The sequence below is a fragment of the Podarcis bocagei genome, assembly GCF_964188305.1.
Source record: "Podarcis bocagei genome assembly, chromosome: 1".
Taxonomy (NCBI): Eukaryota; Metazoa; Chordata; class Lepidosauria; order Squamata; family Lacertidae; genus Podarcis; species Podarcis bocagei.
This window is the reverse complement of record NC_138125.1, coordinates 107,291,203-107,311,559: the sequence shown is the minus strand read 5'-3', so window position 1 is coordinate 107,311,559 and position 20,357 is coordinate 107,291,203. Positions and strand designations below refer to the sequence as shown.

Here is a 20,357-nt window from a genome sequence, read left to right as displayed (position 1 = left end):
TTATTCTCTATGCATGCCATGTTAGGGAAGAGTAAACGACAAGTAAAACGCCTTGCTCTTGGTTCAGTATGGGAGGTGAAAGTCTTTAAAGCAAGCACTTCTTTTCCTGCAACGTGCCTTTCCCCCCAAATCAGTAATGTCCTGCCATTAACTTTGTTCCAGTTCAAACAAAACAACTGTCTCTCCCAAGCACCTTTGTCTGTATATGTCCTAAAAACCAAATCACATTTCTCTTCATCTTAAGAACCTGAGGTCCTGAAGCAAGAGAACTGCAAGTAAAGCAGAAACTTGTTTGCCCATTGCTGAATTCATGATCCTTTGAAGTAGAAATGGGAAATCTGTAAGCCCTCCAGATGCTGTTGGGCTGCAGCTCCCATCAGCCCCAGTCTGCTGAGCCAACAGTCAGGGATGCTGGGAGTTGTAGTCCAGCAGCATCCAGAATGCCCCAGGCTCCCCATCACTGCTTCAGAACATTCAGGGCTGGACAGCACAGAGGCGAAACAGGACACTGAAGCACAGTTCAGGCCAATCTTCCTCTCCCCTGCTTCCCCGATAGATCAGCACTGCAAGGGGATTTCTCATGGGGAGCTAACAGCATGTAGCTCCATAAGACAACTCGCGCTTCCCAGTTTCTGCCCAGTACTAGCAATCACACCACTGCCATCATCTTATTGTAGGCATTTTCATGGCTAATTCAAATACTTTGAGAGTGGCAAGAAGAAGCTTGACTGCAAAGTGGTTCTACTTCCTGCAGTTCTGCCACAGCATACCAAGTGGAACTCATTGGTCTCAGCCGTGGTAAGACTGCGAACCTACTGCATTTTAAGATATGAAATCTCACTTAGGGAAATTAGAGGTATAAAAGCTTTGGAAAGGGCCCATTGCTCAGCAGAGTAGATGTGTTGCATGTAGAAAATCCTTGGTTCAAAGGACTGGCATCTCTTGTTAAAAAGATTTCAGGTAGCAGGTGATGGGGAAAACCCTGGACAACTAATGCAAGACTTGACAATACTGGGCAAAAGTGCTTCCTGTGTCCCCAAGAGGTCTACAATTCACTTGTGCTTTTGCTTTAACTGCTTCCATGGAACATTTGAAAGGGTATGTTCTGAAGGTATGGAACTATCTACTTAGGGCAAGGATGCAGAAGGTCGAACTCATCTCAGCATAGAGGAACAAACAAGTGCGGTATCCAGTGTTTCCTATATGCTGCTGATACAACATACTAAGCCAAGCAGTGCATTGTGTAACCCCACAAAGAAGAGATTTCTGGCAGCAATCTTTGGAAGACCATCAATTGCTAGAACAGTAAACTATTGCACTAAAGGGTGTTCATGCACTAGCAAGGCCAAAACAACAAATCACTCTACACTGTAAGGTTTTGTTTTGCGTAAGCCGGGTCTTACTTACGTGACTGCATACTGTGCAAAAGACAAATACTCTACCAAAATATCCAAGCCTTTGTTTTCTTCATTCAAAAACTCCCTGACCCACCTGTTAGGGAAAATCATTAGAGATCAGCATATTTGTACTTGTGCAACCAAGTCTGCACACACACACAAAAAAAGAACCCAGTAATTACAGGAGAAAAGAAACACATTTTGCAAAAGCTAGTAATTTCTCTCTCAGAAACTTTTCAGCATGGAATGCGTAATGGTGTCACCAAACCACAAGGCCACTGCACATGCTCAGAGCCAAGGTAAAATTGCCCCTCTCAGTCAAGATTTTGAGGTTACCATTAGAGGTCAGCACAATTACCAGGTATTTCACTTATTTTAATTTAATCATCTGGGCAGGAAAGCAAGCATCATTTGGGCTTTCTGCCATCTCTATGTAAATGTAATTCCAAGGATATTTTATCATTTTGAAAAACCTGGAAATGCACTAACAGAGAAAGTTTGTCAACAGTAACATGGTGGCAAAACTCAAGCAAATACCATGTTAACTGGACTATACCCCCAAATCTCAAGAAACAAATGAGTTTTTGAACTTCCAATGGACTTTCTGCAGGGATAATTGGACCCGAGCCATAGCAACCACACCAGTGATTCCTTGTTTGTATGTACTGATTTATTTTAATTCAATATTCTTTTTATCATGCTGTACACTGCCCTAGTATATACTACCTGAACAGCAGTATAGAATCTTTCAAAATGGATTTTCATTTGACATAGATTAGGCAGAGGCCTTCTTATTGGAGACCCTTCCTCAGACTGGGAATTATGGGAAATTGGCCAGGCAGTGGGGGTGGGGAGAGAGAAGAAAGAAAAGGCTGGGGAGAATACTGATGGCCCAAAGTCTGTGTTTATTTCACAGCAAGTGATTTAGGCTGTAATCACATACAGCCTAAGTGGGGATGCCCATTTATACTTTTTAAGTAGATAGGTATAGGATTGAGCTATCAGTCACAGTTTTAAGAAGCAATGCTCTCGATGGATGGGACCAGGAGTATGTGGTACAGCTGACATTTCACCACATATGGAAGGAAGCCATTTTCTGTCTCAAAGGATTCATGTGTACAGGTACGGATAGCTGCACACAACCAATTAGCTCAAGCTAATAGTCACATTGACACACACAAAAGAATTTCACAGCAGCCACTGACTTCAAAGTCCTAATGAACTTAGCAGAAATAGTCTCTCACTTCAGTCACAGCTAACATCTGGCAAGACATTAGGGTAAGTCATAAATTTCGCTTGGCATTTTTAAAAAGTTAACTCTCGGGCAAGTTTCCATAAAAGAAAAGAGTAAAAGATGATATACTGACAACTCTTACTGCATATTTGGTTTGGGAAATATTACTAAAGTTTGACGTTCAGCTGATGACAAAACTGCTACAATTGCTTACAGACTTCATTGGCATGTCATCTCAAAGATATTGCCTAAACATTTGCTGCTCTGCCAACTATGTATTAGCAATGTTGGCCTAGCTTTGGTATTTCATGGTCAATTTCACTTCAAACGGGCTTTGCAAAAGGTGGGGGAGGGAGGGGGAGAGAGAAAGAAAGAGAGCCAGAACGTTTAACAAAAATAGTTTGTGAAAGATCGGGTGGGGGGGCGTGTTCCAACACACTTAAAATGCAGCTCTCTTTTGAAGCAACACTGCAGTTGTTGAATTGTGTGTCTCTAAATTCTCATTGCCTGAGCAGCACAACGCTTATGCAAAACCAGGCCACATCACAAAGTCACAATGCCTTGAAGGAAAGAAAAATATGCCAGAGTAGTGGTTTTCAAATTGTGTTCTAGGGAACCCTGAGGGTTCTGAAAAGCTTCTCAGGGTTCCTAAAGGAAAGATCTGTAATAGTGGTTGAGGTATATTGTTATTGTTGTTTTTCTCTGCCTTTAAAAATGTTTTGTAGATTATTTTTCTTTATTTCTTTTTACTTTAACTCTTTGTAATTAATATTATTCATAAAATAAAATAATTTAATTTTTTTAAATGAAATGAAACCAAGGCACCCAGAAAAAAACATTTTTACCCACCGTGGGTGATGATGATTTATTAAATTTCTATACCACCTTCAATCAAAGTATCACAGGGCAGTTTACAATATAAAAACATAAAAATACCTACCATAGTAACAAACAAAAACAATGGCTTCCTCAATAATTTAAAAGGCCACAGAAAGTTTAATTAGCCAAAGGCCTTTGAGAAGAGGGATGCTTTCACCTGGCGTCTAAAGAGAAGGTAGAGAAGGTGCCAGGTGAGTCTCTCTGGGGAGAGCATTCCACAAGAGGAGAGCCACTGTAGGAAAGGCCTGCTCTTATGTTGTTCCTGTTTGGACCTCTCACAGAGGAGGCATACAAAGAAGGGCCTCAGATCATGATTGCAAGGTCTAGGTCTGACATATTCATGAGATTATTCAGTTGATGCGTGACAGTGAGGCCCCGCAGGCCTGGCCAGTACTTATATGTACTGTGCATTCTCTGGAATATGTCCCAGAATGCTCTGTAACACAAGGGAGTCAATGGCAGATATTTAGGAGTACCTCAGCAGGTAAGCCAATGAGGAAAGAGTTCCTATAGCAAAGCTTGAAAACCCACAGTCATAATACTATTTGAACCATGGTTCCATTTAAGCCATGAAGATACACAGCTGGGCCAAGGAAGCTTTAGACAGGTTGTGATAAATGTCTTTTGCCCAAACGTCAACAAAGGTAAAATAAAATAAATCATTCTTACCCAATGTGATTGGTTCTTAAAGAAATTTCTAGTTCTCGTAATACTTGTGTAGATTCTTGAACTCTTCTCCTAAATTTCTATAATTTGCAAGGAGAGAAAACAGTGCCTGAGTGTGATATTTAGATTAAGGTAGATGGTATATAAAACCTTCACACTCCCATGACAGGGAGAATACATAAGTCATTAAGATGCATATTAAGCTTAAATTCTGAAGAATTACACTATCTATCAGACAACCAATTGTTGTTGTTTTTTTGTGTGTACACACATACATACACACACACACACACACACACACACACCATACAATTTCCAGTACAAATCAACTTATAGTATATGAAATACATTTAGAAATCAAAATATATCTTTTACACAACACTTTCTCCAAAGCTATCCAATATTTCATCCTGACTATTTAACCTTCTCTCTCATACTATACTATATGGGTAATAGTTACATTTAGCTGCACATTTTACTGCATGATCTGTACACACATGGCAAATGTGTTTTATTGTGCTCTCTCCCTCTCTCCCTCCAATCCACCTGGAGCAGGGCAAGCTTAAGTGACAGAACAGTGCCCAGAAGCCACGATGAGCTGGATGAGGATCAAGAAACTGAGACTGAATCCTGATAAGGCTGAGTTGCTGTGGACAGTTATTTCCCAAATCCAGAAATTAAGAGAGACAGCCTGTTCTAGAAGGCTCCCCTTGAAGGAGCAGGTGCATAAACTGGAGGTTCTCCTTGAATCTCTGCTAACACTAGAGGCCCAGGTCCACAACCAGCTGCTTCCTCAGCTATGGCCTCAGGAATCCACACTTCAATAACTTCACAACTGGATAACTGCTCTATGTGAATAACCCTTGAAAATGTTCTGAAAGCTCCAGCTAGTGCAGAATTAAACTTCCAGGTTGCTATCTGGGTAACAACAAGGTACGATTCATGGAACACCAATCCCTAAAGCACAACACTACCTGCCTGTGTGCTACTGGGTCTAAACTAGATTTTAACTTGCAGCCTACAGGTGCTGTGTTCTGCAACCCATGAACCTTGTGCCAAACCACTTTCATTTCAACTTATGCCAGAAGTCTACTGGGTTTGTAATATCCATCAATTCTTTGCCCACTGACCTGCAAAGACATCCTTCAATGCCCAACCAGCCATGCAACTATAAAATGAAATATAAACTTTTCACTTAAAAAAAATATGCAAGGAAGACACACTCTTCTGAACCCTGATGGGACCTGCTTTTTGATATAAAAGAATGCCCCATTTATTCCATCATGTCAGCAGAATCAGGTGGTGAAGTTTTGACTAGACATTTCCTGGGTACAGGTCTTGCTTGCTTGCATTTATATAGCTCTTAATGACCTAAGTCTCGAAGCAGCGTACATAAAAATTACAAAGGTTATCTTTGGGGGAAAGGAGAAAAAGCTGTGGGAGAGAAGAATGCATGTTTGAATGCCTCTGTTAAAAATATAAACTACTTTGCACATAAGACATTAACAAGTCTAGAAGAAGGCTGAAGTGAGCCCTTCTCCCAAAAATGTCCCCCAGCATGCAAGCTTTCCATATTTTCAAATGTGCAGGGCTGAGGGTCAGTGCATAGAAGAGGTAAAGGGACCCCTGACCATTAGGTCCAGTCATGACCAACTCTAGGGTTGTGGCGCTCATGTCGCTTTATTGGCCGAGGGAGCCGGCATACAGCTTCCGGGTCATGTGCTAGCATGACTAAGCCACTTCTGGAGAACTAGAGCAGGGCACGGAAATGCCGTTTACCTTCCTGCCGGAGCGGTACCTATTTATCTACTTGCACTTTGACATGCTTTCGAACTGGTAGGTTGGCAAGAGCGATGGGAGCTTACCCCGTCGCGGAGATTTGAACCGTCGACCTTCTGATCGGCAAGTCCTAGGCTCTGTGGTTTAACCCATAGCGCCACCCGCGTCCCATAGAAGAGTTAGGCAGCATTAAAAAAAAAAACGTTAACACCTTCACCCCTCTCATCTCCAACATAATTATTTTTTGCACTCCAGACATTGCTGAACTACAATTCCCATCATCACTGACAATTGGCCGTGCTTGGTCTTGGTTTCGGAGGAGCTGCAGTTCAGCAACATCCAAAAAGCCAAAAGTTCCCCACACCTGGTCAACTGCTTCATTTGGCTGATTTTATATACTACTCCTAAATAAAAATGGGGGGGGGATTCAAACATTTACAAAATAAAATCTCTTACCTTCCTAGTTACAGCTGGATCGAGATAGCCTTTTAATTTCTGGATATATGTGTGTGGAGGATTCTTGACTTGAAATCTTTCCTGTAGGGGAGAAGAATAATGATTAGCCATCCGAACAATTACTAGATATGCATTATAGCTAGATACCATAACTGAATGTGCCACTCTTCGCTTGCTGTTTTCATTTAATTAATATTTTATCTTCAGTTTCTTTAGGTGTCAGAAACTGGAATAAAGGTCCCAGAGTCTAAACGCTCTGAAAAAATTAAACATGTCATAATTAAAAATGAGCCACAGTTATGCAAGTTAACAGCTCTGTCACCTCCTCCTGTTTCAATTAATACCATAGGATGATTATGTGTGCCGTGAAAAAGCTTTGCACGAGAAAGAGAGGTTTCCTCTACCAACTTCAACATACAAGCTCTGAGTACATTTTCTGTCTTCTTCCTTCCTTCCTTCCTTCCTTCCTTCCTTCCTTCCTTCCTTCCTTCCTTCTTTTTCAACACCTCTTTTTGCTTTACAACTTGCTGCTGGCTTTGCAGGGTAAACTAAACTATGAGAATATTATGTATAGGACAGTAAGAGAAAAGGAAATGGGAAACGCTACTAATAAACAAAAATTATTAAATCTGTTTAATTAATCACTGTAGCCAATCTGCAAATACAATGAAAATCATTGACAGAAAGCAAATATTATCCATGATCATGTCCTGTGGGCAGATTACTCTATTTCTGGTCCATTTCAGTTCTGCATGTTCATGAGTCTGCAGTGTTCGAAACTCCCATTGTTCTAGGCGCATTTTGCGACAAGGAATTTCATTAGCGCAAGCAGTTTCTGAGCTCTGTGCGAAGTACTGTGCCTAAGATTTCAGATTAAAACTGCAGAGTGGAAGGAAAGGCGGACCTTTTTCTGCCTCCCCACTTCCAGCCACTCTCTGAAGCCTGGAGAAGAGACCCTCTTAAGAATATTAGGGGGGTGGGCAGGGGAATGACTAGATCATGTGAATAATGAATATAAGATTTTAGCTACAGTTCATTTATTTTCAGCTTTGTATTCTTGTTATTTAAAAAGTGCACCTAGACATTCCATTGTTGCACCCATAACCTAGATTTAAGGTGCCATTTAGGTCCTTGCTTTCATATCTCAGTTTCTAACACTGAATCTGTTCCATTCCATTTTCACATTAAACTGTATAAAATTCCTATTTAATATTACCTAATTAAAGCTATGGTTTTCCCAGTAGTGAATTATGGAAGTGAGAGCCGGACCATAAAGAAGGCTGATCGCCGAAGAATTGATGCTTTTGAATTATGGTGCTGGAGGAGACTCTTGAGAGTCCCATGGACTGCAAGAAGATCAAACCTATCCATTCTGAAGGAAATCAGCCCTGAGTGCTCACTGGAAGGACAGATCCTGAAGCTGAGACTCCAATACTTTGGCCACCTCATGAGAAGAGAAGACTCCCTGGAAAAGACCCAGATGTTGGGAAAGACAAGGGGACGACAGAGGACGAGATGGTTGGATAGTGTTCTCGAAGCTACCAGCATGAGTTTGACCAAATTGAGGGAGGCAGTGGAAGACAGGAGTGCCTGGCATGCTCTGGTCCATGGGGTCGGACACAACTAAACGACTAAACAACAACAAATTACATAATACATCACAAGATAAATATGATTTTGATGCATATTTCATCTCAATTTATGCATTTCTACACATATTTTATTCAAGAATATGCAATTAGGTATTCTTTTATACATTTTTGTATGGTTCTCACAGTTTAAAAAAGAAAAAAGGTATCGCAAAATTCAGAGATGCAGGAAAAATGGATAACTATGGTCTGATTCATGTCCAGATTAGATCAGGTCACTTAGCAACAAGGACCAAACAAAATTCTCCTCCACCTCTGATCCTTCCTCCAATTTACAGAAACACTGGAATGAGTACCTTCTGATAAGAGTATTTAGCAACCTTTTTTTTTTTAATGACACTTTTGGAAGGAGAGTTTAGAAGCACACAGGAGGGCAATTAACCATTTCCGTGCTGAATACTGCCCTGCAATAGTGCTCCTCCCTTGCAAGAATGCCCTTAAAGCCAATGGAGCTGATGGCAAGAGGGGAATGCTAGAGCAGGAGAAAGAATTAAGTACATACCTCCCATTTGCCCATTCCTAACTGTCCCCTTCCTATAAGCTATCAGACAATTGCCAGCCACATTTGCACACAACATATAGTTTGGCCCTCGCAACTCAGTCTAACAGATGTGTACATCTGAGAAGGCAACGTAGAGTTGCTTGCCTTAGTGAAGCCTTGGTGCCATGCTATGCAGGAAGAGTATCACCACCCATATCTATGTAAATTCACTGTAATCTGTCATTCCCTTCCTTCTCACCATTCCCAGTCTCCCAAAATCCCAATAGATGTAGTTTGAGGAGGTGGTTAGAATACTTAACCTTTTCACAAATGTGTACATTCAAGAATGTTGGAGAAAGGGAGTGGTGATAAAAACATTTGTCTCTAGTGCAGATATGCCCACAATAGACATGTGAACGTTCACATCATTTTATTTGCATGTCGCCTTTCCATAGCTGAAACTATGCTCAGCTTACAACATGACAAGATTTACATAATTACAAACATAACAGAAGTCATAAACAATAAATAAAACACATCAAAAAGTACACAACCAAATGGAAACAATTTCCACGTAAATCTGAAGAAGTGTACGTGCACACAAAAGCTCATATGAAGAACAAACTTAGTTGGTCTCTAAGGTGCTACTGGACTCTATATATATATATATTTCTACAGATAAAAATGATCTGTAAAGTGGCATACTAGAGGGGAAATCGTATCTCCCATTCATATATATCAGTTTTGTGACACGAGACAGGAAGTTTTGGATAACATCTATACCAAATCACATCTGGAGTCAGTGACTGTTGCTGTCATAGCAGGCCTGTCCCACACTGCTACACCAAAATGACACCTTCCTAGCAGTGCACCCCAATTTGAACACCTATACACTGGTGCTTGTGAACTGAGGCTGCAATCTTTAATGTAAGATTAATCCTCACTGAACTCAAAAGAACACTGTCTTCCTCTATCCAGCTTCATTGACTTCAGAGCAGCCTTCGACTCGATGTCCAAGCTTAAAGCAATAAACATGAGTTATATCCTACAATAAGATTTGCGTTTTTGTTTCCTGTAGCATGGCTAAGAGCTTCAAAAATCCTCCTTTTTGTTCATATGCTAATCTCATAACTGCATAGTGTGACTATGATTCCAGCACTATGTGCTGCTTTGGTACAGTATTTTTTTTTTAAGTGTTTGCTTATCTTCTGTAAATATGGATTCAATTCATAAAGCTGAATTATAATACCACACACCATTTTATGTCAACAACAAATCCTTCACATTAATATGCTTATCATATTCATATCTACCGATTATCAACACCCAGTGAATGCTAAATACTGATAACCATATCCGGAAGACTGAAACAGAGAGATCCATTGTTTCTTTAAAGCAGTGGTTCACAAATTACACAGTGTTTAATATCGGCTTATGACTCAGCCTGTTGGCATACTTTATAACTTACATCCCTTTTCCTTTGTCACATCATTCCACCTTTATGCCTATAAGAATAGTTCCATGCATCCTAATAATTTGCTAGCACATAAGAAGTGGGGACTAAGATAATTAAAAAGAAATAAGTCACGTGTGGAAATCTAAAGCTTGTGAACTAGAATGTGAAAGGCAAATCTAGTAAATGCTTAGAAATCGTGACTTATGCAAGTCTGCAGCATAAGGTGGCTGCAGGTCAGCACTAACTGGCTAACACCTTGCGCCATTTTAATTCCTCAAAATGGTTCTATGGCTATTTTCATCCCCCCCCCATGTGTGCATGCATATGTCTGTGTTTTTAAGCAAGCAGAAAAATAAATGCTTAACCCTTTTTGAATATGCAACCTAGATAACCAAGAGTAGCATGTGGGTAAACAAACAAAGCCAACTCTAGAAGAAGATTCCGCTTTTTTTTCTTCACACATAAAGCAACATACTATGGAAAGGCACGTTACTCAGGTGTTATGCAGCATAAGTAGGGTCTGCAGGCCATGAACACTAGCCCTGCCCCCAGTATTCCCATATGTGCCAACCACGCCTATTTCACCACAAACCTTCCCATATTGAGGGAAAGGTCTGAATGGGGCTTTAAAGTATATGGCTGATACACATTTAGAAGTTTCGTTGTGCTAAGGAACCCTGATAATGCAGTGCTCCTGCTCTCCCGAAGACTTCTAAGCAAGCTCAGCCAAACACACCTAGACGACCCCTTCACTGCACGTCTTCATTCAGCAGCTAGTAAGTTATGGAAGTCTCTACCACAATGAGGTTATGAATGACTACTAATCTCAAGGGCTACAGTATATTACTTCTAGTATCAGATGCACTGTCTCTGAATACCAGTTGTTGGGGATCACAAAGAGTGCTATTGTGCTCATGTCCTCTTTGTGGGCATCCCACAGGTATTTGGTTGACCACTGCAGGAACAAGATGCTGGACTAGATGAGCATTTGGTCTAATCTTGCAGGGCTTTTGTTATGTTGTGTATGTAGGGGTTGTGTACATTGGGGCCAGGGCTGGATGCACAGACCTTGAGGATGTCAACCATGTCGCCTTTCCCTATTCAGGCATAATGTCCGAACAGAACCTTAGAGTATGCCTTTAGGTTGCAGACCTACATAATTTAATACAGAAGGCACTGCCATGGTTGATGCTAACTAGGAACTGAATCCAGAGTTTCAGCAGGGTTTGATATTTAAAGCCTCATTAAAAGCAAACCATAGTACCTTTTATGGTTAGTTCTAATGTCAACAACTTATAACCATGGTCAAAGCTGGAAAATGCATTTGTACATGAGAGGAAGAGAAGCGATACACAATTTATTTCAAGAACCAAGAGTATTAAATGTTCGCTACATTGCCATTTTCACTATTCTTGTTTACTTTTTCCCCCTTTGTTTCAAGCACTCGGTCTCTCACTCTTCAGCCCAAAAGAATCCAAAAAGAAGAAAACCAAACAGTAGCCAAACAATTTAGTAGCACAGCACACAACAGACCAGCAAAAAAACCCCTAAAATATTACATGTATTATTATTATGCATTATTACATCATCATCAACCTTAAATACCAGGTAGGTATCTTGACCACCAACATCGCAAATTGCTAATATGTATTGCTAGATGTAAACAAAATGCTCATCTTTTTGGATAAACCACACAATGGGCTTCTTTTCCAGAGCAACAGTCCAAGCCTTCCATGGGTAATCTATTACGTAGGCACAGATATATATATATTATTATTATTATTAATATATATATATATACACACACACACACACACACACACACACACACACACACACACGACCATAACAGTGGTCAGAGGCAGAATTGCTTCTGAGTACCAGTTGCTAGAGACTACTGGAAGGGGGTGTGATCCCGCTTGCATGCTTCCCACAGGCGTCTGGCTGGTCACTGAGAGAACGGGATGCTGGTCTAGATGAGTCATTGGCCTGATCCATCACATTCTTCTTAGGTTCCTAAAAGTGTTGCCATTGCCCCTGAAATTGTTGCTGCCCATAGGCATAACTGCCAAGGTCACTCACACCTGATGAAATGGCACAGTGGTTCAAATGAGTTAGAATTGTTGTTTCCATGAATCATCTGCAATGTGAAAATCATCTTCAAAGAAGCTAACAGAAGAAATTGAAAGTTTCACATTATTGCTCCCTGGTGCATAAAGCTTCTTTGACCAACCATGTGGGAAACTGCTCACTGAATCATAAACCTGGCATGCATAATCCATAAAATGTAATAGTTAGTTAGAAACTCATATAACGAAAGCATGACTTTCCTGCCAACTTCCCTAGAGCAGACAAGATAACTATTCTAAAATAGTGGCTGTTGAGAGCACATTATTCTGATGGGAATACTGTTTGCTCAAGCTTGTTTACAACTGTCTGCAAAGCCATTCCCTCCACTCTCGTTTCCTCTCTGCAGAACTCTTTCAACTCCTTTTGTTTCATTTCAGTTTGCAAATGAAGAGATCTGGAAGTCTGAGCTTTTGCTGGAGTTTTCCGATCACTGTGAAGGCTAAATACACTCCAGGGAGATCTGCACTGAATACAGACTAGTAATGCTCCCAGAAAAACATGAAGTCTTTTGTCTGAAACAAGCCTAGCACAATTTGAAAATCATTTAACTAGTAGTAAAAGAACAATTAAAGGTCACATCACTGGGGAAAGTGGGAGGAAATGTAAAACTTGAGTAAGGTGACTTGGCAGATGGCAGATGACTTGAGTTACATTACTGGAGACAGTCTCAGGGTGCTCCGAACTGATTTCCCATTCTTACTGTTACAAAGTGGAACTAGAATGTATGACAAAAGACCTACCTTTTGCAATAACAAATACTTTGTTCTCAGCTTTCAAGAGAAAGGGAGAAATGATTTAATAAACACACTTGTCAGGGCAAGGTGACCTCAGAGATCAGCACCAATAAAAACTCAGGATTGTCTGTGCTTGAGCCTATGTAGAAAAGGCCAGGTGTCAATGGACACACACCAGTCTCAGCATCTTATCCTGGCAGGATATAAAGGTAAAGGTACCCCTGACAATTAGTCCAGTCGTGAACGACTCTAGGGTTGCGGCGCTCATCTCGCTTTACAGGCCGAGGGAGCCGGCGCCTGTCTGCTTTCGCAGACAGTATTTCTGGGTCATGTGGCCAGCATGACTAAGCCGCTCCTGCCGAAGTCAGAGCAGTGCATGGAAACGCCGTTTACCTTCCCACTGGAGTGGTACCTATTCATCTACTTGCACTGCATGCTTTCGAACTGCTAGGTTGGCAGGGGCTGGGACTGAACAACAGGAGCTCACCCCATCGCGGGGTTTCGAACTGCCGACATTTCGATCGGCAAGCCCAAGCGGCACAGTGGTTTAACCCACAGTGCCACCCGTGTCCTACCTGGCAGGATATGGCATGACTTAAAAACAAAAAACCAGGGAGACACAAATCACATGCAAATATTCATTGTAACCATAAGTAATCTCATAATGTTCGAAACAGAGTGACAAGTGCTTCCTTATTAAATAAGCTACATTTGTATTCCTTCCTCCATGAAATGAAAATCAGGCCAATGTACACAGAGCACTCAATGACTTTTTTGGGCACAGCAAATCTCTGACAGCTGCTGAATGTCCCAAGATTTGAAATCAGTTGTCTTAATCCAAATCTAAGAATAATCTCTATCCAATTACACTGAACCTCTAACTTCAATACACTGACGCACTCCGCAAATAAAACAGAGCCAGCAATTGTTTCTCTAAAAAAAATGAGTTTCCATGCCTAAATGCACAAAGGGTCTATAGTGAAGAGAAGAGAATTCTAAATCTATATCTATATCTTCTGGGGCCGATGGGAAGAACTCTAGTGCTTACCCATTTCACCCAAAAATATCACTTTCACATTTGAAAAAGGTGAATGTGTATTCAAGGTGAGAGGGTTGGTGGGGCTGGTGAAATACAGATACTGAACATGGGAAGTTCATCCATGCTACAGAAGAAACAATTCTCCATCTTCTCCACCAGGAAATCATATTTATAGCACATCATTTATTTTTCAAAAATTGGCTGACAGGTTTGCTTTACCTGAAGCAACAACTGTACACGGGCAATTCGAATTCCTACTAATTCAACAGAAGCAAGCATGTTCACCGAAAGTAAGCAAATGAGATTGTAAACTCCTTGGTATCTGCCTTTTTGTACTTCACTTCTTAGTACAGCGCTGATGTCAATGGATTATGGTTGCTATTACATTATATGGACAACCGTAAATGGTTCCACCTTTGAAAGCTAAACCGTTCTGGCACCATGTCTATGGAATACCACTGCAAAACATGCTTGCCTGGCAACCATTTTCTTTTAGGGACCTTTTCTTTGCTCAGGCTTTCTTCTCTTAATTGTTGTATGTTTTATTCTTATATTTGGGACTTGGTGTAGCCAACATGCAAGTGAAACCTGACCCCCACCTGCTCTCATTTCCACCTAAATCCAAGGAAGCTCAACCAAGATAAAACAGAGGTGCTCCTCAGCAGCAGAAAGGTAGGGCAGAGAGGAGGGGCTCAACTTACCTTGAACAGTGTTACACTCCCCTTGAAGGTACCTGCATTCATCCCTGAACCCGGAAGCTTGCATTTCCACAGTACTTTTGCACAATAGGGGTTAGAGTGTCAACAGTGCCCATTCCCTGAGAGGTCAGACATGGCCCTGGCAACGCATACTTTGGTTACATCTTATGCAGGGCTGCCTTTGAATGAAGAGAATTTAGAAATTTCAACACTACTGACTAGGGTTAAATATAGGACTCATGAGGCTTCCATGTTACAGCAGCTTCACAGGCCACTGGACCATTCTCTCATATAAGTTTGCCTGGGTCTTAAGCTCTTTGGAAAAGGACATTCTCTTTGTCTAGTTAATATCCAACTAGTCAATGTATGTCATCACTTGGTAGAAACTAGAGAGAAGGCATTCTCAGCAGCTACAGGGCAACCATAATTTTTTCTCCATACAATGCTCCTGGGAATTATATCATGCTATCCTACAGCATCATTCTATGCACCGATCTTAAGAGGTTTTTAAAGCAACCAAGCAGCTACATGCTGATCATGGCATGCATGTTTTTAAAGCAAGGATGGGGAACCTGTGGCTCTCCAAGATGTACTTAAGACTCCAGTTCTCATCAGCACCAGCCAGCATGGATGGTCAATAACATCTGGAGAGAACTGTAGGCTCCCCATCTCTGGATTAAAAAAATGAAGAGACAAAGGAGAAAGATGGAAAGACCACCTCCTCACCTTGAAAGTGCCCCTACACACCATAAAGCATGGGTAGGATCCAGCCCAATCGCCTTCTAAACCCGGTCTGCGGACGGTCTGGGAATCAGCATGTTTTTATATGAGTGGAATGTGTGCTTTTATTTAAAATGCATCTCTGGGTTATTTGTGGGGCATAGGAATTCATTCATTCCCCCCCAAAAAAACAACAACATAGTCCGGCTACCCACAAGGTCTGGCGGACAGTGGACCGGCCCTCTGCTGAAAAAGTTTCCTGACCCCTGCCCTAAAGTGCTGTGATTCTTGTGGGCATTCCACAAAAGTTGCAGAAATCCTCCCTACTACAACTTCACCCAGCCAAGAAGGGGTCATGCACAGCGCTCATTTGTATTCTGACAGGCCTTTGGCCTGATAAGTTTGTTTGTTTATGACCACTATTAAGTGTTGGAATCTGTTGGCTTGATGGAAAAGCAAGATATAAATTTAGAAAAGAAAGAAGTTATTGGTTTAATTTGTTTTCAGCCACCTTAGGGATTGTGTGTTCAAAAGCCAGGTTATAAATATTTAACACAAACAAAAAATGCCTTATCAGCTAAATCAATAGGCCAAAGCTTGGGAGCTACAAGCTGGGAAATAGCAGAGAGTTTAAACTTGGCTTCAGAGTACATGAGATGAAGTCCAGCTACAAAATGGTTTACAAGCAGACTTCAAAGTGATAATAGCAAACAATAAAATTAGTCCATACTAAAAATTGGAATAGTGAAACCAGTTGTGAACAAAAGATCGTCCCCTCCTTAGTTTGAAGAATCTGTATCTTCTTGGGAGTTCCTCAATAGATACACAATGTTGCCTTGTTTAGTCTAATTGTCAAGAAATCCTGTATTCTTTTGGCAGCAGTGGAATGCTTTCTATTAATGATCAGAAAATGTTATGGTATGAGCCTGTCCAAACTGCAATTTGCAACCAGTAATAAGAGGGTGAAAGTGCATTTGTTAAAGGAAATCTCAAGGAGTATATCCTTACAATTTATCTTCAAAACACTCCATACATCCTTTTCATTTCCCAAAGCAAATTAACTTTTTTGTAAAAAAGCAGTGCTTGCTCATCTGCATAACATAAGAACAGAAAGCATTTCCTAAAATGTGCTTTAGCCTTACCCATTGGCTAAGGGCTTTCTAGGGAATGACCTGCCTCTAGCCTAAAACCACACTGATGTGGAACACCTGCCATTGTCTAGGGCCTTGGAACACACAGTCTTGTTGTGGTAGATAAATATTACACAGGCATCATTCCCACTCTGCATGGAGGCAACCGGCCAAAACCATAGTTTTAGTGCTAACAGAAGTGAACTTGAGTTCACGGACTCTCTTCTTCTCCAATGCAGCCATGAGGAGGGGATTGGAAGTTTATGCTTCCTTCTGCAGTTAATTGTGGTTACAAACAATAGTCAGTGTTAACTATGCTCTAGGGCCATCGGGTGGGAGGTCCACATGGGAATGTGGGGAACACATTCCAGTGGCATCATGACAGATGTGGGCGGGGCAAAAATGGGCAGGGCATTGGGTGTGACATCCACCTATGTAGCACAGTCCTACCATTCCTGCTACACAAAACTCAAAGGTATACACAGTAGTGGCCAGAAAGGCAACTACAGAAAGGGTTGGTCTCCTGCCTTGCCAACACCACATGGCGCTTCCGGTTACTGAGAAGGGGAAGGTGTAATTCTGCAGGATGCTCAACAGTATACTGGAGCAGCAGTCGGGTCAATTCACTGCTTCACCTACACCATGCTGAACTCCCCACTCTTCAGTAAACAGCAGCGATGCACAACATTTGGAAGCTAGAAGAGTAATGCAGCCCCATTCGCTCCACCCTACTAGCCGATACTTGGGTGGGAGAGGGGGGAAAGAGAGAAAGAGAGATGATAGATGATAGAGATAGAAAGATGATAGATAGATAGATAGATAGATAGATAGATAGATAGATAGATAGGTGATATAGATAGATAGATAGATAGATAGATAGATAGATAGATAGATAGATAGATAGATAGATAGATAGATGATAGATAGATAGATGATTGATAGATAGATAGATAGATAGATGATAGAGATAGATAGATAGATAAATAGATAGATAGGTGATAGATAGATAGATAGATAGATAGATAGATAGATAGATAGATAGATAGATGATAGATAGATAGATAGATAGAGAGAGAGAGAGAGAGAGAGAGATAGATAGATGATAGATAGATAGATAGATAGATAGATAGATAGATAGATAGATAGATAGATAGATAGATAGATGATAGATAGAGATAGATAGATAGATAGATAGATAGATAGATAGATAGATAGATAGATAGATAGATAGATAGATAGAGATACACACACCACATCTAGGCAAGCAAGAGGCATTACTGCCACTCAAAGACACATTCCATCCATGCAAAATGAAGAGGCATTGATGTGATGGAGGAGGGCTGGTTTAAGGACAGTTCCAGGGGCCAGATACAGATGTTTGTAGGGCTGCATATGGCTCTACCCAATCCTAGTTTAGAGAAGAAAGCAAACCTCAAACTTTGGCTCGTTTCCCATAGTTAACGTGAACCACAGCAGGGCTTAAAGAACTTGTGGTGATGAAGCTTTCTTAGGGAAGTTGGAACCCACTTACAAAGCAAGATCTGCACAGGTCAGACTACTGTGTCAAAAGTCTCCCCACGTTCAGAAGTGAGACAGGCAATGACCCATGAGAGGGGCTTCTTGACTGTGGTGACTTGACTCTTGAATGCTCTCCTCAGTAAGGCTCGCCTAGCGCAGAGTCTGATGTCTTCACAGCACAAGGAAAGGGCCTCCTTAAATTTTGCATGGCCTTTTAGATACTGAGTTCTACACTGTCTTAATCTGGCTTTTTCCTTCTCTGCTGCTACTATTTTTAGCAGTTATTATGAACCGATAAAGGAACTGATGGCATCTAATGTATTTTTTATATAGAAATAAATACAACAATATTTTACAAAGAGAGAAATAGATAAACAGAAGCACAAAGGCAGCAAAAATTATGGAAGCAATTTTTATACAGCCCAATGCTTACATCTACTCTCTGGAAAGAATGGCTGAATAATTTTAACTGGAGAGTGGAAGGCTTATTTTGTAGAGGAAGAAAAAGTGAGAGAGCAGAGAATTTGTGGATGCGGTCTGTCATATGCAGTATGGCAGTCTGATTTAAAATAAAAACTAAAAAAAAATCCTCTGACAGGAATTCGCTTGCTGTTTGAGTCTGTCGTACCAAACAAGGCTAGCACCACATGCTTCTGGGACTGCTGAAGGGGGAATCCCAATACAGTTGCATACAAATGTGCTGCTCAGCAAGAAGTGATGGAACTTAAGATGCTCTGAAGCAGAAGCAGAAACATATCCCCAGTGCAACACAAGACACAACCTGGCTTGCAAGGGTTTATATTCATAATGTTAATAATATAAAAAGTTCGCTCCCACAATATCTGAAATCACAAATTTGCTGACATTTGCTTATATATTTATTTAAATTTAGCCTTGCTGCAAAGATTCCAAGTGTATTTCTCAAAAATCACAAAATAAAACAGCCAAATAAAAATAATTTCATCAGGTGGTAAGTGCCCTGATCAATTTTCAAAAACGGCTGTGTAATTACAGCCCATTTAAAATAAAATAAAATATAAAATAAAGTAAAATTCAGTCTAGAAAATTTCCAGAGGAGAGAACAAGGAGCAGACAAAAGCATTCCCTCATCCCCTTGTGTGCCTGGCTTGACAGAAGACTTCACTGTTAGTTCAAACACAGTTTCTTGTGTTGTATAAACTGGGAAACTCTGGTTTAAGCACTGTTTACAAAGCAGGATTTCATAACTACAGTCTGCTTTGCAATCCTAGTTTTTAGGTGGTAGTTAATCTACAGGTGTGGGTGAGTTATAATTTCATAATTACAGTGGTACCTTGGGTTACAGACGCTTCAGGTTACAAACTCCGCTAACCCAGAAATAGTACCTCGGGTTAAGAACTTTGCTTCGGAATGAGAACAAAAATTGTGTTCCGGTGGCCTGGCGGCAGCAGGAGACCCCATTAGCTAAAGTGGTGCTTCAGGTTAAGAACAGTTTCAGGTTAAGAACGGACCTCCAGAATGTATTAAGTACTTAACCTGAGGTACCACTGTATATGAAAGTGTGGCTGGGGAAACCCAGCCAGATGGGAAGGGTACAAATAATAAATTGTTGTTGTTGTTGTTGTTGTTATGTAACAAGAGACTGCTGGATCAGGCCAATGGCCCATTTAGTCCAGAATCCTGTTCTCAAACTGGCCAAGCAGTTTGTAGGAAGATCTTTTAAGCAGGACCTGAGCACCACACCACACCTGTGATTACCAGCAACAGATATTCAGGTGCATCTTGCCTCTGACAGTGGAGGTGGAACATGGCCATTGTGTTTAGTAGCCACTGATAGCCTTATTCCCTATGAATTTGCCTACTCCTTTTTTAAAAGCTATCCACCATTGGTGACCACCACTGCCTCCTGTGGAAACGAGCTCCGTAGTTTAACTGTGTGATACTTTCTTTTATCTGCCCCAAATCTTCCAACATCCAGTGGATGTCCACAAATTCTAGTTGTTACGAGAAACGGAGAAAAACTTTCCTCCACCCACTTTTTCCATTCCATGCGTAATTATATAAACGTCTACCTCGTCCCCTCTTACTCGCTTTTTCTCTACTCTGGAGGGTCCCAAGTGCTGAAACCTTTTCCTCATGGGGAATTGCACCTTCCCCTTTTAATCATTTTGGTTGCCCTTTTCCAAATTTCATATCAAAATTCATATTCTACTATAAGTGAAGAAAAGTAGTAGCTCAAAGGGAGGTTTCAAATGTCTGCAGAACAGAATTATAAACATTAAGGCTTTTTTTTTGTCCCCCGTCCCCCCAAAGAATGTGAATCGGACAAATGAAATTTCATATTCCACTCTCTTGGTGCTCTGAGATTCATTGACATGTTTTATGCCAAGAACTATGGCCTTAGTTTCTAAA

General features: G+C 40.9%; 1 protein-coding gene across 7 annotated transcripts in view; it reads right to left on the bottom strand.

The window, feature by feature from the left end:
* FMNL2 (formin like 2) overlaps positions 1-20,357 on the bottom strand; it is a 210,577-nt gene that overhangs the window by 58,101 nt on the left and 132,119 nt on the right. For all 7 annotated transcript variants that reach the window (XM_081187400.1, XM_081187398.1, XM_081187402.1 and 4 more), the window contains exons 3-5: positions 6,412-6,492; positions 4,180-4,256; positions 1,408-1,491 (exon numbers count right to left, since the gene is read on the bottom strand). In XM_081187400.1, coding sequence (XP_081043526.1) covers positions 1,408-1,491; positions 4,180-4,256; positions 6,412-6,492 — 242 coding nt within the window. The remainder of the gene's footprint in view (positions 1-1,407; positions 1,492-4,179; positions 4,257-6,411; positions 6,493-20,357) is intronic.